Source organism: Aquila chrysaetos, chromosome 10 (assembly GCF_900496995.4).
Source record: "Aquila chrysaetos chrysaetos chromosome 10, bAquChr1.4, whole genome shotgun sequence".
NCBI classification, from domain to species: domain Eukaryota; kingdom Metazoa; phylum Chordata; class Aves; order Accipitriformes; family Accipitridae; genus Aquila; species Aquila chrysaetos.
The window spans coordinates 31,312,835-31,336,102 of NC_044013.1; the positions used below are offsets into that span (position 1 = coordinate 31,312,835).

The 23,268-nt window shown below is 50.4% G+C and overlaps 1 protein-coding gene across 1 annotated transcript in view; it reads right to left on the reverse strand.

Moving 5' to 3' along the window:
- RNF43 (ring finger protein 43) overlaps positions 1–23,268 on the reverse strand; it is a 63,537-nt gene that overhangs the window by 3,418 nt on the left and 36,851 nt on the right. The window contains exons 2-8 of the mRNA XM_030026989.2: positions 16,006–16,128; positions 11,604–11,678; positions 10,149–10,280; positions 9,510–9,611; positions 8,689–8,844; positions 7,984–8,086; positions 5,994–7,517 (exon numbers count right to left, since the gene is read on the reverse strand). Of these exons, the coding sequence (XP_029882849.1) occupies positions 5,994–7,517; positions 7,984–8,086; positions 8,689–8,844; positions 9,510–9,611; positions 10,149–10,280; positions 11,604–11,678; positions 16,006–16,128 (2,215 nt within the window). The remainder of the gene's footprint in view (positions 1–5,993; positions 7,518–7,983; positions 8,087–8,688; positions 8,845–9,509; positions 9,612–10,148; positions 10,281–11,603; positions 11,679–16,005; positions 16,129–23,268) is intronic.

Here is a 23,268-nt window from a genome sequence, read left to right on the forward strand (position 1 = left end):
AAATGTAAAGATAAGATGTCAAGCTACCCTTCAAATATTTCAGAAGGTACAGGCTGAGGGCATGGTGCACCCCAGCATTCATATCGCTACTAGATGTTTGCTTTTGAGGCTTTTTGATGTTTGCTCTTTAAGGAAAATCTCTGCAGCCATTTTAAAAATTATTAGCAACAGAAAATAACACCGACTCATACTCACACAGTGCCAAGGCAGCATCTTCCAGGGACAGGCGACAACAACAACAGAAACTCCAGACAACAAAAGCAGACTGCAAGTGATGTGTGCATGCAAGAAAGGGATGGCACATGCATTTCATGGTGTTCAAGAAGTTGCACAAATTGCTTCTGAGTCCCAAATAAGCCAAACCCAATGAGTGGTGGTTGGCCATAAATGCCAATCCTTCATGCCCAGCCAGCAAAGACTGCGGCTCATGCTCTTCACCAACTCCTTCCGCCTGGTAAATTATTGACAGGCAAATGCTGAGTAGTTTACTTTGAAACATTGAACATAAGGGCTGCCTAGAAATGGTGCACCCTGAAGTATTGCTTCAGATAGTCGCTTTCTAAGTGACTGAGTGTTGACGCACACACCACAGTCCCTTTCCCAGATGTCTCTCAAGTCTGCCCAGAGCTCTCACACAGGGTCAGCATAGCCCAGTAAAGGCATACATGCATTATTTTTCACATTTCCCTTTTCCTGAATGTTCCTGAGATCAACAGGAGACAACTGCCTATATAGATATTCAGAGAGCAATTCAAACAACTTTTCAAAACAGTCACAGCAAATTCTTGTTTGTAATAAATCACCAGCTGTAGGAACAGGACCTCTGAAAATTAAATATATGGGAAGAAAACAAGCAAATGAGATTCTGCTTAGAAAATGTAGCTAATCAACATGGGAAAATTAATGCACAGACACAGTGTTATACATGTATGTGCAGGCATGGTCCAAGTACCAGAAGACAACGTTTGAAGGTAGCTGGCATTTGTGATTTGTGTCACCAGTACATTGAATAAGCCATTGCCAACTGCTTCTCATGTACACCAGCTTATGTGCAATGCAAAAGGGACTGTACAGCTTTGATCACTCTGTGATTAGTCAGATGCCCTGAGTCTCAAATAGCATTATTAAAATATTTCTGAAAACCATGCCTGTGTGAGTGTCCCCTATTATATAAACAGAAAGGAAGGTTAAAAAAAGGTCTTGAATTAGGAGAGGTGGTAGAGCCTCAGTTGCTGAACTGGCCATTGAGACCCACACCAGGCAATGACCTGAAGGAGCACACCTTGGTGATACAACAGAAATCTTGTTCTTTGAGTGTTAGGTTTTAACAGTGAGGTTTTAACAGTGGTCTTTTTCTGCCCTCTAATCCCTCTCCCCCTCTCTAGCAAAGATCAAAGACATGACATGAAAGGGAATGGCTAAAAGGATGAGCAGGAGATGGAGGAGAGGGGGAGGATGCTGACAGCATGCTGCAGGAGGTGTGACTTCCCAGAGAGAGAAATCAAGAGATTTCATCAGCCTGTGCTGGGAGTAATCTGGCTGTTCTGGGACAAGATACATGCGTGCTGGGGTGGTTTAGGAAGCCATCTAGCTGTAATTCACTGCTAGTTGTCTGACTTCTCTTAAGAGGATCCATTCCGCATTGCTTGAGGATTGGTTCTTCAGTGAAACAACTCCAGGTATAGTCTCCCAGGCAAGAGAGGCAGGGATGTATCTTTATGCAAACCCCACCAAGAAAAGCTGGTGGAGGTGCTCAAGGAAGTGGCATAAACTCCAAGATCATGCAAGTACCTTTGGGATCAGCTGCAGCACGCTGGCAATGGCTGTGGGCAGTGTTATTCCTTGCGATGCCAATGCATGGCACTGCCTGCACAAGTGGAGTTTCTCCAGGGGCAGTGGACCAAGATTCAGCCTCACCTTGCAGCTGGGCAAGGTAAGCGCACACCTGGAGGGTGCTGCATCCCACAGGAGCACTGTCAGCTTCTGGAAACCCTGGTTTAGGGACTTCCTGAGCCAGAGAGTGTATTTGCATATCTGCATTTGATAGCTCTTGATCTAGGCTCTCAAACCCATTTTACTTCTGGCACCTACTTCCTCTGGGCAATAAGCACCAGTTTCATAACACACCATGTGTTACTTTACTTTATTGGGTGTTTTAAAGCTTCTGGTTCCCATTTGATGCCACCACTTATTTTGTTATAAGCACCAGTGAGTCTCTCTTATCTGCCTTCTCCCCTGCTCTCCTGATTTCATATCCTCTCTTTCATATCCTCTGCTAATCATCTTTTTTCCCACATGAAAGTCTCTATATTCTTTCTGTTTTCTCAGAAAAACCTCATCGTTGTGATTGTACTGATACCTTTCTGCACTTCTCCCAAGTCTGCTATATCTTTTTTGGGGGAAGTGGTGATCAGTGGTGGATGCTAGCTGTGAAAGCATCACACACTTAGGCAGCTGCATCATGGCACACTCTGCTTGTCCCACATTTGTTCCCAGCTAGCTCCTAGTAATAATTTGATTTTTACTTTGAAGCGGTTCTGCTTGTGTGTGGCATTTTGTGCTACTTACATGGGATTTCATCCACCACTCTATTCCTGATAACACAGCAACAGGAGATCCTTCTGTAATGCTTTGTAACCAGTTTTAAAGCTGACAGTCCTGAAGGATTTTGTCTTTTATAAACTTTGCTATCTCCTCTCCTTGTACAGGATATTTATGAACTTGCTGAAAGGTGCAGACAGTTGCAGAATTTGACTTTCCTCCTTCTCTGAGTAACTTTCCTCCATTAAGACTGATCTGCACTTTGTCTCCTATTCTTTTTGGCAAGTTATTTACCTATGAGAGCACTTTCCCTTTTGTCCTTTGAGAGCTTCATTCCCCTAAAAGATCTGCAAGGCGTTATCTCTCTACAAAAGTTGTGTTGACTCCTTCCCTGGTTTTCACATTTAGCCATGTGCCTACAAGTCAGACCATGTATTTGAATTTTTAACAAATTGCTTGGCAGGAAAGTCAGGCTCATCATTCTCTTGCTTCAGCTATTTCAAGCTGATATTGCGCTCAGCTCTTCCTTCTGGCTCTGGGCATGGGTAACAGATTGCAGCCCACATTCGTGATTTAGCGGTTTTGTGCTTGAGCCCCTACACAATGCCCAGGCGAGTGATCTGTTGCCCTGGCAATTTGTTACTATCCACTTTATTGATGCATTTCAGAAATGCTCAAACTGGTGATTTATGAGGGATCATCTACCCCATGCCATGAACAAAGATGCGCCAAGGTGAGAACCTCCTCAAGCACTTCCATGCTGATCACTAATGCAGTAAATTCAGTTTGCTCTTCTGCTATGTGGTTACAGCCCTTGAACATCCCTCTTAGACCTCCGTTACTCCCTGGACCTGCAGAGCCTCTGGCAGCCTTCTTCCTTCCGATGGAGTTGAAAACGTTTGCATTAATAGTCTCTCTCTTTTTCACAAGTTGTTCATAGAAATCTTCCCTGGCCTGCTTCACCGTGGCTCTGCACTTAGCTTTGCATCCAACTCTTTTCTGGTTTCTTTGTCTAGCCACACCTTCACTTTGGAAGAACGGCTTCTTGCTTCAAATTGCCCTCTCTGCTCTGCTGCTTGGCCAGCCCTTTTCTGGGGCTTTAAATTATCCCTGCGCCCAAAAGCATCTTATTCTTTTGACTGTTACTTTTAGTATTATTTGAAGAAGATTCTCATGTATATGTAGGCTCCTCTTTTGCAGCCTGTGCTAATGCAGTGTATTATAACCCTAATACCATACTCCTCCTACTTAGGCGCAATTGGGGATTTTTGTGTTACTTGTCATTGGACTTTACACTCTCCTTAATGCATAGTGTCCCTCCCATGCCACCAGAAGAGACATACTTTTCTCCTCTTTGTAATTTCACCTGGGAATTACAGGATCCCACTGCTTGTTTTTTTTTTTAAACTGGGTTTCTGAAAAGTTTATGTCAAAACTTTAATTTAAAGCTGGGCTTTCTAATTCATCCACTTATATTTTCAGCCTTACAACATTTGTCTAGAGGCATATATGCATTTCTTCTTGGTCTTGTCTATTTTTTTGTGTCCTGCTTACATGGGACTGTCTATAGAGATCGTTCTTTGCTCTTTTTACTTGTTCTCTATTGATTTATGTCCAGTCCCTTTCTAAGATAAAGAATCAACATGATTATAACTCAAAGGTTGTGTTGTGTCAACCAACATGTTTTCAGCTTGATGGCTTTTCTGCATGAGCTCCCACTCTCTTCAACTGTCATCAGTTCCTAACAAAGTTAAATCTTTCCTTTCTATGTATTTTCTCAATCTTACAATGAGATTCTGACTCTCTGGCTGGTCCTGAAAGCATCCACAGAAGCTACTGTAGTCAAATAGACATAGAGTCACACTGCTTTCAGACACATTGGTCCTTCTAGCTACTGGTAAACAGAGGTAAGAGGGAATGAAGACTGTGAGCTTAGCAAAGCACACTGGCTCTGGATGGGTGTCAGAGAGCCTTCCCCCATCATGCCATCAGGAGGTAGGCACAGATCTGGGCCACTGGGACCATCTACAAAGAGACAGAGGCATCACAGAATGGACCCTTGCAATGCCCTGGACACTGCAGCACCCAGTGCCCCACATTAGGTGCACAGACTCCTGCTCTGGTGGCTTGGGGAGACCTCCCAGTTTCATTTTGAAATGGGAGCTCAAAGCAACTCCTGAGCAGCCTGCCCTCATGCCAGGAGGGCTTGCTCCATGTGGAGGTCCCCTGCTGTGACCCTGGGAGGGCTGTGTCCTGGCAATATCACTTCCCACCAGCTCCACCTCAGGGGACATCAGCACTCAGAGCTACCTGCAAACCAGAGAGGCAGCTCTGCACTGCTGCCTCCTTATCTCTCAGAACAGCAGCATCCCTCCGGGCCCTTTGAAGAACCTTCCATACCACCTATCTGCAGTGTCAGGCACTTCTGCGCCTGGGAAAAAAAAATCTGTTCCTGGGAGTCTGGGAGCCCAGAGCACCATGCCCCATCCAGCCTCTCCCCCTTCCCTGCTCCCTCCTCGGCCCGCGCTCCACCACCAGCAGCCTGGGTGTGGTGTAGGGCTGGATAGACGAGCATGTGGAGGAAGTTATTATCTCTGTGGCACAATGGGCACAGTGAGTCACGAGTTTAAGGCCAGCATTTTAACAGAAATTAGGCAGCTAGATCTGTATTTGGTACTTAAATCAAAATGATTTGCCCGAGGACCTTCAGTGAGTCAGTGCCAGGGTGAGGAAGGGAGCCAGGCTCTGCTCGGAGTCAGCACCTGCCCATGCTGACTCGCAGGTTGCTATATTGAGAGAAGCCTGAGAGAGCAAGACCTGGGAGCTAAACTCAGTTAGGTTCTTTCAAACAGCCTTGTCTGAAATGCATTTTCCCTCTCTCAGCGAAAGATGTACAGCAGTTAGGCAAAGGGCCAAACTTTAATTATGTCTGATTTCCAAGACACTAAAAAGCAACTCCCACGCACAGAGGCAGGTGAGAAATGAGAGATGTGCAAATCCATAAACTCATTTAGTTTGTTCTCCTACTACCACTGGCCACGCACACTTCCTTGTTGATTCCGGTTAGCTGGGGCTGGCTAAAACAACTAGAGCCCAATAAGCCTTAATGATAACAACTCTGCCAGTAAGACATCCAGCCTGATGTAAGGACACTGCCCCTTCCTTTGGGAGATATTCCAGCTGCTAGAGATTTTTAGTTAAAAATAGCCACCTTATTTCTCATTTGTATGATTTTTAGAATGAGACTGCAGGGTTTGGTGCACTCATTAACAGACTTGCTAATCATTCAGGCCATCATCTCCAGACAGGTGAGCTCTGAAACACATCTGTTGTCAGTGGTCCTCTAGGAAAGCTCACTGTGAAGATACCAGGTCTACTGGCGGCCAGAGTACCTTCAGCAAACCACCCTTATTCACCTGATTGCTGCAAGAAGAGGCAAACCCCAGACTTACCCTGACTACCCTGCTGAGACGGGCAGTGAAGGTGAAGACTCAGACTGTGTCTGGGGTTGCCCGTCCCCGAGAAATCAGCAGGAACCGTGCGGTTTCCCTCCCGTCCTGACAACCCCTCCTCCTGCTTTTTCAGCTCTGAGCTGGACTGCAGCACTAAACACTTCCAGAGCGGCCGAGAGCCTGAGCCGCAGGGCAGGGGAGCGCTTGGGATCAGAGGCTGGACTTCGGGCGAGCAGCGGTAGCCAGCGGGATGGCCGTGAGGAATGTGAGCATCGCAGGCTTTGGGCAAGGCTGAGTCCTCAGGCAGGAGAGCAGGGTCGGGCTCCAGGGGACACTTTCTTTTCCTTCGGTGATGACGGCTCTGTAAGCTGTGTCTCGGGGGCAGCGGGACAGGGGATGTGCCAGCTGCTCCTGGTTGTCTGTTGGCATCTACACTGAAGTCCAATCTGTTTGGAGAAGCGGAGGGGGCATGAGGGGACTCCCAGCCTTGCTGGGTACAGGTTGGCTGTCCTGCTGGAGCTGCCTCCTGCAGCACAGCACTGCTTTCCAGAGGCTGCTGACAGTGATGGTTTTTCTCGGTCCTCTTTTGTGTCCGAGAACCGTGGAAGCCAACTTTGGCCCCAGAGTACCGGGATTTGCGCTGCCCAGGCCCCTGCCCAGCGCGCCCAGGTGGACACTCCATGTCTCTTCTGTAGTGATGGTGCTGGTGGTGGTGGTAGTGGATGTGGCTGAGCACCTGGGCCTTGGCCGGAGCAGCACCTCCAGGCACCATCAGGTCCACGGACCTGGGCCGCGTCTCCCTCAGCGGCTGTGGGTGCTCCTGGCCGTTGTCCGTGGTGGGTCCCTCTGAGCTGCAGTACACGAAGGGGTCGTAGTCGCTGCTGAGGGAGCTGCGGAACGTGGAGCAGCTGCCATGGATGCCCTGCAGACTGACGTCCGTGCAGTTCAACATGGAGTCACTGGAGGAACCGTGGCAGGGCCCCGAGCTGGAGTCACTGCCTGGCCCGTCTGCCAGATACCCGCTGTGGTCCGTGAGATAGCTCTCCCCAGAGCCACTGCTGTTGTGCTGGTGGCCATGGCTGACCCCCCGGCGCAGGGCGGGTACACGGTGCTGCTTCTGCACCAGGGCTGCCTTGAGCCCCAGGCAGGGGGGCTGGAGAGAACAAGTCCTGTGGGGTGGCAGCATCTGCCCGCACGCCGAGGGGTTGGGGTGCTGCTGGCCCAGCATGCCCGGGGCCAGGGGAGGTGGGTGGCCGCAGGCAAGCAGGGAGGTGGCTGGCCTGTAAGGCATGTAGTGGATGGTGCCAAAATCCAGCTGGGAGAGCTCCGGAGAGTGGAAGAAGGGGTTGCCATGGGCTGGCTCCGGGGGAAAGCTCCTGAGGTTCCTCTGAGGATACGCATGTGGGAGGTGGTAAAGGGCATGTCCTGGGTGCTGGCGGAAAAGGTGGAGTCGCCGTCCGGGCTCCATGTCCTGAGGGGCCATCCTGGAGCCAGCAGCTGTGGCCTGGTCCACCGAGTCTCTGGCTATGGAGAGAGAAGGGAGCATCCAGCATACATCCCACAGCCCAGCTGCAGTAGTCCCACCACTGGCGAGCCTCCCCTGCACTGCCACTACAGTCCCATGTCCCACCTGTGCCCTGCAACTCACTGCCACCACCAAACCATCTTGATGGTCCTGCACACTCAGCACCCTCCCTGCTGCCCTGACCCTCAGATCCCACCTCCCTTCCCCACAGCTCCCAGGACTGGAAACCCCTCCTCTTGCTGCAGGTCCCTGCCCAAGCCCAGCACCTCACTGTACACTGCGGGGGCTCACACACACAAAGACCCCTCTCCATGCACACAGTGCCCTGTACACCCACGTGCACAGAGACACACGCTCCTGCTGATGCACCAATGTATGCATTGCCCAAGGGTACATGGACCCCCTTGGTACAACCCCTGCACCCAAGCCCATCCCTGGCCGGGAAATGCTGTGTCTGAGCCCTACCAAGAATATTGAACATGCAAAGCGGACATGTGTGGTGCTGCTGCAGCCAGGGGTCAACACACTCCCGGTGAAACTCATGGGAGCAAGAGATGATCCGCAGTTCCTAGAGAGAGGTGGAGAGAAGAGGAGGAGCATGAGCAAGGAGGAGCATGAGCAAGAAGAACCATTCCCAAGACCTGGATGGGACCTTCTTGATAGAAGCGAGCCTTGTAGGATGAAAAGATGTCTAACGGCGAGCTATCTGCAGCCCAGCTTTGCATGGAGGAGGCTGTGCAGCACCCTGGCAGCTCTGATTTTGCTCGCTGCATCCAGCTCTGGGTTATGAAGGTCCAGAGAGGTGCTAGCCCTTGCAAATAGGAGGGTTTCAGGCTGCGTGCTTTGGAGAAGCAAACCCCACTTTTGACCCGTTATTTCAACGTGGATGTATTATGGGTATTTTTACCCTACTGCAACAGCTGGAGACCCATCTTGAGGGAATCTGAATCTGCAGGCAAGTGACTTCAGCAGGGGCAGGGCTTTTTTGGCCAAAGGGCAGGCAGACCTCCATCAATGCTGGTCCTTTCCCAGCCCTCAGGAGTTGCTGAAGGAAACATCCCAAGGGCCTCCCACCCCTGCCAGACTGCTCAGCTCCCACTGCAGCTCTAATCTGACTGTGGCCAGGAAGCTCAGAGCTGTGGCTAACCAGCAGCCATGCCTGCAGCCTACCTGGCCCTCGCTGAACTCCTCCAGGCAAATCGCACAGACCGGGGCTGAGCTGCAGCTGCTGGCTGAGTCCCATCGCGACGTCTGCCGGCACCTTGCCTGGTACTTGCGCGTGGCCAGCTGCCCAATGGCCTGCATGGTCTGCTGCTGCAAAGAGTCCTGCCAGGGAGAAAGGAAGCTTTAAGGAGAGGCTCAGCCTTACATTGCCATACTTCTCGCCGCCCTTCCATTTTCAGAATGGGATTATCAGGAATCTGGGGACAGTACGTATTTCCAGAGGTGACTTTTTGTCTAACCTGACTTAGCCAGAGTCGGCTTTGTCACCAGCAGGAGACATCTGGCACTGGACATTCAAAATCACTCAGCAGTGCTGGATTTTTGAGCTCCAAAGGCTTGTCTTTCTATAGGACAAAAGGGGTATTCTCAAATCTGGAAATACATCTGACTCTGGAAAGATGATTATTTAATTTGTTAGCTTCTATTAAAAATACTAAATCTTCTACTCTCTATGAATAAAGACAATAGTGTTGAAATCAAGAGCTTGTGGCCCAGCTCTGCAGCTTTGCGTGCTGGGACAAGCTCCAAAAGGTGCTGCGACTGCAAGCTGCAGTGCTGGTGGTGTGGCAGGAGGAGAGCAAGGCCACCACACGAAGGACACTGCCAGCCCATCTCAAGATCACTCCACTTGTGCCTGGGCTGCTCCTGCCTCATGGGGCCACATCTTCAGTTCATAGAGAGGCGCATTTCCCTTCCCAAACTGTGTCTGGTCCTGCCCTTCATGTGTTTCTGTTTGCTCAGACACATCTGCTCTGTGAGATTCCTACCTGAGTCCTGTTCAGCTGGCACTTTGTGCGGACAACAAAAATCAAAATGATGACGACCACAGTGCTGACCACCGTGAGAAGAATCCACACATCATAGTCTGGCTGTTGGATAAAACAGGAAAGAAATTACTCTCGCGTGGCAGGGGTGGGAATTAGAGGCTAGGCAGGGGAATCCTGATCTCTTCCTGACCATCAGCTTTTGAATACATGATCCTTGGCCAAGCTCTACCTCCTTTCTCTTTACAGGTAAAAGAAAAAGGATTCAGTCTTTTCTGCACATCCCAGCAGGAATGGAATTTCTCTGTCTTGCAGCATCTCAGCTCCCTAGAGACCATGGTCTAAGGTAGCACAAGATCACAAAATCAAGGCTTGCTCTCACCTGAAGAGCCTGAAGAGACAGGGAATCCCCTCGCCTCACTTATGACGTTTAAGCAAAAGAAACTAAATACGCTGAAAGCGCTTTTAAGCCTTTATTTGCAGCACGTCATCTGAATGCTGCAGACAGGCAGCTCCTGCAAAGAGAGCTGTGATCTCCATCCCTGGGGAGGAAAGCTCAGCATCTTTGGGAAGGTCCTATTCCATGGCACAGCAGCTTGGGATGGAGGATAGAGAAGGCAGTGGGAATGGTGTGTCTCTCACCCAAGCTGGTGGCTCCTTGACCTCTATCTTCACGTGGGCCTCTCTGTTCTTGTTCACAACACCCATGAGAAGCTCAGCATCATGGCCCCTGATCAGAACCACAGGCTGACTCAGACCTCTGGGCTTTCTCAGCTGTAAAGAAACAAACACAGTGAGAGATGGTCCAGAATAGCCTGAAACAAGGACTATCCAACCCCCCCAGGAACATCTGGTTCCTCCCAATGCTTCTTGCACACACTTTAGAGACTGGCTGCTCTCCCAAACTTGCACTATCCCTCTATGATGAAATCAGATGGAAGCTCCTCCTCTTTTACCAACTTCTCAGCATGGCTTTCTTCATTTCCTTCCATGGTGCCTCCTCATGCACAACTGGACACTGCTCAGTGTCTCTTGTGCTCCTCTTTCAAGCCCCTATGCAAAAGTTCTTGGTCTCTCCTCTTCCACATGGTGATGGCCAACAACACTGCCGAGTGCTGCCTTCACTACAGAGATGCTTCCTCTTCTTTTCCTGTGAGACCCATCAGTGTTCCCCCTCCTCCCTCTGTGATCTGCAGGACATTCTGCTTGTTTCTGATCATACTGGCAGTTTTCCACCACGGTCCTGGCAGCCTGGCGCAGGCTGGCTCAGCAAGTGTCCGAGTCTGCCCTCTCCTCCAGACTGACCTGAACCAGGGTGGCCATCTGACCCGCTAACCACTTCCCATACCCTTACTGAGCAACCTCAGCATCACCCCACGGGCCTGCACTCACTGCTGCATTTCTCTGGCATCAGAAATTAAGTTATAAGTGCATGAAGAAACCATGAGGGATGGATCCAGCGAGCAGGAGTCAGCCCAGAGTTTTGATAAGCTCAGGCACCAGCTCCCCTATCCGTCCTCTTATCTAATGCTGGATGCTTTTCATTATCTCTTGATTATTTCGATGAGGAACCTATTCCTTTCCAGAGATGACAGCAGTGTTGGTGGAAGGGACCTCTGGAGGTTTCTAAACCAATGTTAAACTTGCAGCAGGAATATCACCAACAGCATAGCAGGGTGGCCATGACTTTTGCTTGAAAACTCAAGAAATCATCTTTCCCCTAAGGTACACCAGGGCTGTCTGGACTAGATGAGACTGGGTAATCTGTCACTTCCTAAGAGGAAGCATCCAGGTCCTGGCAGAAAAGCTCCATTGACCAGACAATGTCCTTCAAGAGCAGCAAGGTGCTGTTCACAAGCTGCTGGCCTGCTTGTGCTATGTGGAGATCTGGACATGCCACGGAGCGAGCAAAAGAGAAAAGCACTGTCTGTGTGCATGGATGAGCTGGGTAAGAGCCAACGTTCAAAGCCAGCCTGCAGTTATCCTTCTGGGACCTCCCACTGCGTGTTGTTGGTGGCTGGTGGGTCCTGACCTGGGCATGCTTTGGGATGGACAGGGGCACTGGCGTTTAGCAGATAATATCAACGGGGTTTGTACCTGATCAGCAGCACTTTCATCATCGGTAATGTCAAAAAGGATTGCACGGGCTCCACGCTCCCCCGCCAGCTTTGCCTGTCCAAAAGAACGGAAGCTTCAGTGGACGTTTTGTATTGTACATCTGTATTAACATCTACCATTTGGATATGTATCTGCCTCCCTGGCTCTTCACAGAAGAAAGAAGGACCTGCTGCTTAGACTGAGAAAATAGCTTACACCTTAGTTTCTGTACTTGTGTTGAGCTGCAGTTCCTGCTCTTGCTAGAGCTCTGTGGTTCATGGACAATTTCTCCCTCTAGTTGTGGAGGGAAATTAGTTGGTGAGCTTGCAGTCACAGCAACCCATAAACCTAAACACCAAATTCCCCAGCTCTCTGTGCCATATGCCCCTTTGCTTCAGAGCTGGATTTGCTGGGGAGGGATCTGCAGCCCCATTAGCCCTGCTGACTGCTACACAACCCTCCTGTCCCAGGACAGCAGAAACCTCTGCAGGTCTCCACTTCCCACCATGGGTGCACCAGCCATGGGCTGTCTATGGGCCAGACTCCCATACACATTGCTCTCCCTGGTCGCTGTACCCCACATTCATCAGGGAGAAGCTCAGGCGATGCCTGGGCTGCAGGTCTGGTCTAGGATTAGGAGTGAGATGGCTTTTCAGAGCCCACCAGTTGCTGCGGTCTGAGGAGAACAGCTTTGAGACCCACCCAAATGAGTATACATACCACCCTGGTGAGGTCAAACCACACTGCCTGGAGTACCTTGTGGGGTTACCCACGTCCTCCCACCAAGCCCTTCAAGCCCTCCAGGCAGGCAGAGGCAACCTCTTGTGAAAGTGAGACAGGAACGTGAACAAAGCGCAGGGCTGGGCTGCTGTTACTCATGTGGAGCCCTTTGATCTGTGCGTCCCCGAGCGCCTGTGCAAACAGGGAACTGCTGGAGCTGCTGCAGCAGTTTACCCACTGCATTGCCAAACCCCAGCTCGGGGGCCAGAGGTCAGTGCCGCCGCTTCCCAGCTGCAGTATCAAACGCAGGGTGCCGGCTGAGCCAAGGGAAGGGGCATTCCTGGCGCAGCAAGCAGCGGTAGAGCAGGTTCAGCTCTATCCGTCACTTGCAGGTGCTGGTCACCTCCACGCACCTCGCTGGGGAGAAGCAGGGTGCCAGAGGTGGGTGCCTGGGTCTGGGGACAGGGATGAGGATGTGAATGGAGGTGCAGATGGTTGGGAAGACCAGGGAAGGAGGGCTGACGGCTCTGAGTTGCTGATAGGATTTGACACTCTCGGGTTTGGTATACCGGATGGGGAAGCTGGAAAAGTGGGATCAGAGGCTCGGGGCAGGGAACAGAGACTGGGGTCCTGCCTGGGATCAAAGGAGCCTCAGTGTTTGCCAGAACCGAAGAAGAAACAGGACTTTCAGGTAGTGACTTCCACCCATTGAAGCCAGTCAAGCTTTGATGAACAATGAACAGCTCTACAAAGATTTTATCCTGCTAAAGACACCGACAATGGGGAAATGAACAACTGACGCTGGACAAGTGACTCTTCCCAACATCATTCTGATTCCTGTCGCAAAGGACACAACTTTAGTTCAAGCTATTCACAACCTGCTTGCTGCAATAATTTTCTGAGTGCTTGCTGTCTTTGCGTCGGATCTCTTCAGCCACATGGTACAGCTGACCTCCCTCTTTGAGGACTGAAACACTTTTGGTGCAAATACGTATTTACAGCAGGTTTCAGCAGTCTGTCAACCAGTCTTACAATCAATGGTTCACTCAGAGAAAAAAATACGCCAAAAAAATGACAAATGATGCATCAGAAAGAAAAATAAATCACTTTGAATTGATTCCAGGGGTATTTTCCTTGCCTTCCTCTCCCCTTGCAGACCAAACACCTGCCCTACTGGTTTTAGCTTTGGATGCTGAAGCAGTGCTAGAATTTAAGAGAGGAGAAGCAGAAAAGTGCATCTGGTGGCTGGTGGAGTTATCATCGTGCTGGGCTGGACAGGGTTGTCTGTGTGCACTGCTTGGCTGGGTGACAGCTAAAGCAGAGGTTATGATAACACTTTGCACATGGCTATTTTTATCATCGATACAGCGCTGCAATTCAACATGCAAAGCTCTACCACAAGAAACACATGCCAGGAAAACAAGGGTCCTGCTCCAGCGAGCACCAGCCACATCCCACAGCTACATCCCTGCTCTTGAGGGGAAGTGTTGCCCAGGGATTTTGAGGAAGAGATCTGTATGATGTTGGAGGGAAGGCAGAGCCTTCAGGAAGATGGAGAAGCAGCCAGACAGCAATTGCAGGGGGATGGAGAAACCAAAGTACAAGGCAGGGTCTAGGGATGTGGCCAGCTTAAGGAGCATCTGCCTGTATTTCATGGCTAAACTAGTCCTATTTGGGGGGAGAAGAGCTGTGAGCCTTCCTGGATGAGATCTTGGAGCAGGACTACCTTCAGGCAGGATGACAACCAATGTCATGTTCAGCTGCATCTCAAAATAGTGTTGGGTTCAGCTCTGGTAACAAAGCAATGATGACTAAAGGCCAATGAACTGTCACTCTATCAAGTCATGAGCACGGCAATGAACTGAGGGGTTTATTTGCTTTGGAGGGGTTAGTGGTCCTGGAGAAGTGATCAAGGCTAGTGAGGATGACCACAGTGCAGCAATGCACCATGTCTTTTCCTCCCTGTGCAGACCTTCCTCAGCTGAGCCCTGGACTCAATAACACACTGGTACTTCCAGTACTGCAATCAGAGACTCAAAGATTAAGGACAAAACTAGCAAACCATTTTTTAAACCTTTTAGGTACTTAAGTGGAAGATGAGTCTTTGAGGCTGCTCCTTCCTCCTGTTCAACATCCTCCACAGTAGCTGCACTGACCAAACCAGCCATTGCTGCCTCCACCCCCAGCATCCCCCCCTGTAAGATGCAGCAGCCTGGGACCACTATAATGTGATGGTCATGTCTGGATGGACACTGGAGTGCTGGAGTACCCAGCTGTGCTCCCTAAGGCACCTGCAGAGCCTTTGCTATCATGTCTGTCACAAGCTGCACTGGGTTTGCTCTTTATCCCACCATCCTCTTGCATCATTAGCACTCACAGGTGGGGCCAGGCCATTTTCCAGATGTGGGGTTAACTCATAGCAGATCAGTAACTCCAGCACACACAGTACTGGCTTGTGCTAACAGCTGGCATCAGCTCCAGAGCAGCAGCAAACCAAACTTAAGCTTCCACCCTGGCCCAGAAAGGGATAGGCATTGCTGCCTGGCTGCCCACACAGCTGGCGGGAAGCAGCCCCGAGGTGGCAAATCCTTCACAGCATCACATCCCTTTCCTTGCTTTCGTTGCCCCAGCCTCTGCGAAAAAAAACCTGTTGTGCAGGAACAAGTGCTTGGTACAAGTTTTGCCTGCCCTCTTCAGCCAAGCTGCAGGGAGGACAGAAAAGGACCCTGTCCCCATCCCCAGCATGTCACTACCAGCAGAAAGCAGACAACAGGGGTGGCGTCACCTGAATGCAATCCAGATAAAGCCAAGAGCTAAACAAGAAGTTCTTGATTTTGTACAGTGCTTGTGGAAAATAACACATTTTGTACAGAGACAATAAAAGGACCCAGTGAATCACTGAAGAAAAAGCTAAAGTTGCATGGATAAGGCTAACATTATCAGAGACACAAAGATTTTAAGGCTGAAAATGACCCTCGTTCCTACCTGACTTCCTTATTACCAGAGAATTGTACCAGTTACCTCAGCTTTTGACGCAGTAACTACTGTTTCACTAAGGTTCCTCTTTCACAGGAGACCTGATCTGAAGACCTCTGAGATGTCCCATCCCTTTGTTGGGTAGATAGTGGCCTGTGCTGTTAACGAGTCATGTCCCACCACTAGTTCGTCTGGTTCGTGTCTGTCTGAATTGCTCAGCGCTGATTCTTCATGTGCCTCATCCAGTGAAGTATTACAGTATTATTTTTGAAGACAGCCACAGAAGATGTTTTCTGTATCCATGTTTTCCCAAAGGACAGAGGACATGGAGAAACATAAATCCTCCCAACAGGCCAGCAAGCAATGCAAGGCTGCAAAACAGGAGGGGCATGAGGCTGCCTGGCAGTAAAGCCTATGGGATGCTGGGGTAAGGTCTGAGCATCCCAGAGCAGTCAGGTTAGGGAAAATCCACACCTTTTAGAAAGCCAGGCACTTCAGAAGATAAGGAGGGGTGGGTATTGGGGATGGCTGGCACAGCATCTCTCCCAAAGGAAGCCTCCTCCCAAGGACCCTGGTCTGTCCTTGTCCTTTTCTCCACCTTCCAACAGCTCTTTCCAACCCTGCTGCCTCCCCCCACTCTTACTCTTTCCTGCACCACGGGTTTCACTTCCCAGGTTGGTGCCACTGGGGGCATTTTTGCACCTACCTTGTTAGCCAGCGATAGGCAGGGGTTGGGATCCCGATCCGGCTGTTCAAGCTTGACGATGGTGATGAATCCCGATTCGGTGTGTTCATCCTCACTGGTGTTGCACAGGGACAATGGGTGGGACTGCAGGACAAAAGCAAAGGCAAACTCAGATCTTGGGGCTCAGCACTGCAAAGGATGACTCAAGCCCACCACAAACTCTGTGCTGTAAGGCCCTGCTCAGAGGGTGTAGGACACCCCTGCGGTGGGCATCACCACCACTGCTACATCCCATGGCCTTGTCTGAGAGTCAGTGAGGCTTTGAATGCCACAAAAAGCAAGTCACTGTCAAAGTTTCAGTCCACCAGGAAAATGTCCCAGAGAAAGGCAGAGTTCCTATCCCAGGCTGCATTCAGGTCTGGCTTTGTCTAAGTCACAGATATTCAGAGCCAGAGCAGCCCATGAGACCACAGCCCTTGACTTCTGGGACGGAACATCCCACCAGCACAGGTCCCGGTGCTGCAAGGACTGCCGGCATGGTCGGGCCACAGGACTCTCTGCCAGCTTGCTCCCTGCCAGTGCTCTGGGCAAGGCGAAGTGACCACAACAAAAACTTCTGGTGCCCTCAAAGATTCAGCACTTCTTGTTTCTCAGCCACCAAACCCAACAACTTTATGATAAATTTGCAGAGGAGAAGCCAAAAGGAGTGAAAAAACTGAAAGCAGGTAGAGAAGTACCAGGAATGAGAAAGGAGAGGAAAAGATCCCAAGAACCACATCCCCAGTGAGTCCTGGAAAAACATTCCTCAGCTTGAGCCAAACCACTGGCAGCGGGGAGCTGAGACAGGATGGGGTCGAGGCACCAGGTCTGGGTACACGCCTCTGCAGAGCATCCTACAGAAGAGGATACAGCATGCCCCAGCATGTTACAGGGACACAAGCTGTGGGGCTCGCTCCCGTCAGTGGCACTTGGTTTGGGTTTTGGTGGTCAAGTCCACTGGAGGTGAGGCTGTCCTGCCACCAAGGCAGAGCTCAGACAGGCAGTCCCTTCGGCCCATGGCCGCACCTCATTCCTGTGCATTCACTGTCATGATGACATCCACCGAGCGCTGCTTGGATCCCTGCCTGGAAAGTGTGGAATTGCCTCTGATTTTTCAATCTAGCTGTAGAGGGATGATGATCTTGTGATGGATGGCAGGAGGTTGAAGGAAACTGCAATTCACCTGTTACCATCTTGCATGAGGCCTCCAAGCTCTTCCTGAAAAAGCTGTCTGGCTTCCTCCTCTATGTCTACCTTGTGGTGTATGAAGCACACAGGTTATGGTACAGAAAAGCCTGTAAATACTACGGTTGCTGGACAGCTTTTGCTACTGCATCAGTGTGTGGAAGTGTGGGAAAGGAGCAAGAAAGCTCATTACATTATAAACCAGGAGGATGAGGGCAGGCTTTGTATCTGGTGTCCATCCAGAAGCACGCCCAGAAGGCTTGCCTACCCTGCAGGTAATCCTGCAACAACATCCCAGTGCTGTGCAAAAAAGGCTGTTGTCTTGGCAGATTTAAAAACAGGGGGAAGAATTATCAGAGCAGACCAAGGGCACTCCTCACCCTCCATCCGCACTTGGCCCTGTTGCCCCAGGGGCTGCAAGGCAGCGTTGCTCCCATCCTCAGGCTGCTGCATACCCCAGCATGGACCTAGGGCACCCAGAGATGTGTGCTCACCCCTCAGCACAGGGCTGGCAGGAGGTGGGGAACAGGGCTGGCTCGGGAACAGCCAGATGATGTTTCCTCCTCCCTGCCAGCTACTTATTGCAGAAATCCCACAGTGGGGGCAAGGGAGAATGGGGCTCATTTCACCTAACTACAGACATGCTGATGTTGCCTTTTATTGTCCGAGCGGGTCACAGGAACAGGTCCTGAAAGGGAGCATGACCCACCTGGGCTGTTTTTAGTCACATCCTTCAGGAAAAGTTGCACCATGCCCATTTCTCGCTGCTGACAATAAAGGAGCGTGGCCAATTTGCTCACATGCAGCCATCTATATGGAAGCTTTTGAAAGCTGAAGGAGACAGGGAGCACCGCTGCTTGCTTGGAGATGCAAAACGACCTCATTGGCCCTCCTGGGTACAGGGAGAGAAAAGCTCTGCCTGTCGGAGCCTCTACGGCCAGAGAGGTCGGGGTGGACGGTGCCAAAATTGGCCGGGGCTGCGTGCTCGGAGCTGGTCCAGGTGCAGGTCGGAGCATCCTGCCCTGCATCTCCCCACCAGCTCCCAGCCCACCGTTCCCGGGGCCAAGAGATGCCGGTCTTCACCCCAACAGCTCCGGCGAAGTCCCGGGGCTGCAGCAGGAGCTGCCACCGCTTGATGGGGCTCTTGGCCGGATCCTGCCCCTCCCCGAGCTCACGGGCCGAGCCCCGGCCGGGGGCCTGGGGGGGGGAGCTGCGGGGCACCCCCGGGGCCGCTCCGAGCCCGGCTGCGGCCGCCAAAGACCCCCGGAGGCCGGCTGGAGCCCGGCGGAGGCTCCTGCCGGGGACCAGAGCTCCGTTACTCCCCATCCCCGAGCAGCCCTCCCCTCCCCCCCGTGCTGGCTGTCTGCCTGCGCCTACGCTGAGCCCGCGGGCATGGGGGTTTCCACGGGGGGGGGGGGGGGGGGGCGTAATTTGCAGAGGTTGCCCCTTTGGTCGCATGGTTATACCCATTAGAAAAGTGCAAGGCACGCTGCTGGCGGTCACGGGGGTGGTTTCGTGCAGCCTGTGCTGTGATACAAGCCGGCACCAATTCCAAATGCACAAGCACCCTGGCACTGCAAAATCAGGAGGCACTACAAAATCATAGTGCTACATTTTGTAGCACTAAGTCTTGGGCTACAAGACAAGAATAGGTCTTACAAAGTCGTGAAAGCCAGTTAAAATGGTGAGGATTAAAAAAAAAAAAAACACCAAAAAACCCCAACCAAAACCACAACAAACCCACAACCACAGACATTTGCAAGTTGCCTAGATTTTGAGGTAGGTAACGCCTCTAGTCACAAGGGCACAAAGAAATCAAACCCCAGACTCTCACCTAACCCTCAGGAGCTCAGAGACCAAGGTGTAAGAGATGGCACCAAGAGCATGAGCTAAGACATAACCTGCTACACTTTAAAATATTGCACAGGGCACCTCAGCACTGATGAACTGCTGTGTGCCTTGGACTGGCAGTCCCTCATCCACCTTTCTCTTAGAGTCTTCCTCTCTAATCCATAGTGATATTAGAAGAAAAATGTCAAAATGCTACATAATTCAGACTTAAAGATGCTAGAGAGAGTGCAATTGTACCGAGCCAAGCACCATAAACTCTAGAAATTCAAGTTTCTGGGGAAGCAATCCAATCTGTTATGACTTGGGAGCACTCAGGGAAGGGCTCCCAAATAATCCTGAGCTTCACTTGAGCAATGGCAGGCACTGCCCCCACCAACACGGCATTGAAGTGCCTGTGATCCTGCTGGCTTTACCAAGCAATGTCATTACTTTCATACTCTGCTTCACTGGCTTTTGGTTAATGTATCATTTTAATAATTGCAGAAAAACACAAAACAGGAAATGCAAACAGCATGTCTCATGATACTTCTAATAATTCAGAGATAACCCTCCCACTGGCATTATCAAGCCGTCACCAGGCTGCTCCCAGACCCTGGAGGAGCCCAGGCCGCCGGTGCTGGGGAAGAAGTTGCACCTCCCGGCGCTGCTTGGAGCTGTGTCTGACCCTGGGTGGGAATGGCTTGGGGTGCTGTGACGTTCCTGGGGCAGTGACTCTACAGGGTGAGGGACAGTCCTGCATGCTGAGCATGGAGCAGTCTCTCTGTGACGAGGATTGCTGGGCCTGATTGCAGCATTAATGATAAACACTGGGAATAGAGTAACGAGCTAAGCTTCTGCAGCTCCAAATGAGCATGAGGAGCATATATAAAATGCCGGCAGCTGTTCTGGAAGGGGACCCAGTTGATAAATCTGGAAAAGACCTGCTGAGGAATGCACCAAAACCTTCCCTTTGATTTTCTATTAAGACTGGGCACAGTGGTCTTTTCCTCTTTCCCCCTGGGACACCCACGCTCCCTGGCCAAGCAAGGGGCCTTTGCCTCAGGCATTCTTGCCCAGGCACAACTGCATCCACAAAGGGCATGGCAGGCAGCCGACAGCGCCGGGAGAGCAACAGCCACGCAGGATCCCTGCCAGCTGAGACCATTCCTCATGTGAGCAGCTGCCCATGGAGCTGCGGCAGACTAGTTGCCCCCTCATTATCCTGTGACGAGCCCCTCATCAGACGCTAATCATGTCTGGAGGCTGAGAGTCCAGGTGCCTTCCTGAGCACCCTGTACAAGATGACCAGGGAGCAGCTCGGGAGGATTCTTCTTCATGCAAGGGACACACACATCATCCACCCAAGCAACATGCTCCATTCGTCTCTGCTCCAAACCACCTCTTCTCTCTCTTCCTACCATCTTCTCCTCCCATTTGATGCTATACAGGCAACTCCTCAAGCAGCAGCAAAGCAGCAAGAACTGGCTGTTACTGTCTACATCCTACAATTGCATTTCTTGGCACTTCACGTAAGCGATCATGGTTGCACATAGTGCTCACAGGACAAGAGTAGGCTCGAAAAATAATCTAAGGATGATGTGGAAAACCAAGTATTGTGAGATTCCTCAATGGAGAGGACTCATGCCTCAAGAGGTGGCCTTGGCTACAGAGTCAGGATCCCTCACTCCCTCCGAAACCAGACCTGTGCGTACGTGGCTGTAGACGGGCTCACTGACAGCAGGTGCAACGGGTTTCTGCAGGCAGAGCATCCCCCACTCTGCTGGGCTGGGCACCTCTGTAGCACCGACTGCCACAACCAAGAAGCCGTTTCTTCTTACAGAAAGCCTCTCTGATCTAGTAGATGAAGGACAGGCAAAATCCAGTCACTGGAGAGAGGAGGTATGTTCATATCCAAAATAAAAGGAGTTCTTGTGCATGTTGCCTAAATCCCATCACAGTCCTGAACCAGCACTCCTCACTACTGGGGGCTCCTAGTCTGCAGAAGGACCTCGATGGGTTTTGACGCTGGATCCCGCAGTGCTGCTCCAGCTGGGGCTTCCCTGTTTGAAGTCGCATCAATGATCTGCCAGACCCTTCTCCCAGGATGATTCCTTTCTGGCTCTGTGCTGCTGGGATCCCAGAGGTGGGGTTGGGATTAGCTAGTTCCCTGACAGGGTTTGGACCCAGTCTTGGGCAATTCAGCCCTGCCAACTCTGCCCATACCCTAGCCCTCACACTGCCTGTAAGACTGTCAACCAGACCTGTGAACCCCCTGGCTTTGTCACTCCATCTCTCCCTGCCACCACATCCCTCCTGTCACCCTTCAGCAGGATGCAGAGCTCCACTGCATCCATATGTGCTTGCTACCACATTATTTTTTTTCCTGTTTCCTTACCCTATGGCATCTCCTTCTTTTCTACCTTTTCCATACACACCATCTCTCCTAAAATACTGAATTTCTCTTTTCTAACTTATCCTTGCCATCTTTGCCACTTTATTCCCGCTAGACCCACTATCTTCACACCAACCTGCCCCTCCCACCACGCCAGCACCACTCACAGGTTGTACAGAGCAGCCAGGAGCATCCCTGCAGCAGTGCAGGGGATGTGGAAAGGTCCCGGGGAAAGCCAGGCATAGCGAGGTGCTCAATTCTCACTTGGGGGCTTCATTTAGAAAACAGTCGGAAAAAAAGATGACCCTTAGGGGTCATCTAGCCCACTTTGCTGCCCGAAGGCAGGATCAGCCAGACCTAAAACATTCCTCGGAGACACTTGCTCAACCTGTTTTCGAGACGTCCAAAACCAGAGACTCCTCACCCACTACAGGCAAGCCAGGCAGGGCTGCCTTCTCCTCCACACCGGGAAGTATTTTCTAAAGCCTGATCTGAACTGGTCTTGCTGCAGTCTAAGCCTATTAATTCTCACTGAATTGACTATGCTCATGGAAAAGAGAGGATTCGCTCCCCACCCACCCCCCCCCAAGAAGCATTTAAACATTTCTGTTCCCCTTTCTGTTCAGAAAGAGTCTTTAGGGACAAGGGCTAAAAAAGGACTTGGAGAAGCAAAGTCCCTGACAGCCTCAGTTTTCTCTGTAAGGGAACTCATAGAGTATTTCACACACTTCCTTCATGGGGGATGAGTCAAAAGGATTGATTTATTTGAAGTATCCGTAAAAAATTTATAACTAACCAGTAAGGGGTATGGAAAGAGAGGAAGAGAACAGGACAAGATAGCATTCATCAGAGGGCTCTCAAAAAATAACAGATGAAACTGGTGAACTGTTAACACCAACATATAACTCATCACTAAATTGACCACAATACCAGAAAAATTCCAGGTTGCAAATACCAAGCTGAATTTGAAGAACTTATGAGCGATGTAGGGAAAGGCAGATCAAAAATCCTGGCTTCCCCACCAAAAAAAAGTGGTAGAAAACAGTACGAGGAAGAGAAAGGAAGAACTAACAGTGCTTTGGAAAAGGAGAGTGATGCTTCACAGACCCATGGGGATCCTGAAAACAATCAGTAAGTGTGGGAGTAAAGGTAGTTCAGTTAATGCTGTACACTGGTATCTCCTCTTCTGTTCTCCTACAAGGTCAAGGCTATGGAAGACGACAGAACATCATGCAGTATGACCCAGGGTCATCTCCAGAACTAAGAAGAGGGAAAAAAGCAGGTCAGCCTTTACAATGGAGTGAACTTACCAGGACAGTTCCAGAAGTAAACTGTATTGTCCAAATATTCACAAAGGATTTGGAAAATGAGAGGAATGGTGAAGGGGCCAAGTTTTTCAATAATACATAAATATTTAAGTAGGTAAATATTAAAACTGGCTGCAAAATATAAAAACTGGATACTGAGTGATGGACTGATAAAATATGTTAAAAAATGCAAACATGAAAAAATATATCCAGCTATTTTACACAGGGGTGAGCTCTAGGTTTGCTGTTAAGAAACAGGAAAGATTTTGGAGTCATGACAGGGAGTTTTATGGAAACTGTTGTTGAATCACCCCAAGCAGTCAAAAGGCAAATAGACTGCTAGGCATTACTGGAAAAAAATTAAAGAAAAAAAAAAAAGAAAGAAAATCTACTAGATAAAGCTGCAGTGTGTCAACATCTTGAATATTACAAGAAGTCCTGCTGACTCCATCTTAAACAGAGGGCACTACTTCTGTACAAGAAGGGATTAAATGAACAAGAATTCTTCAGCTTAGTGGAGATGGCATATGT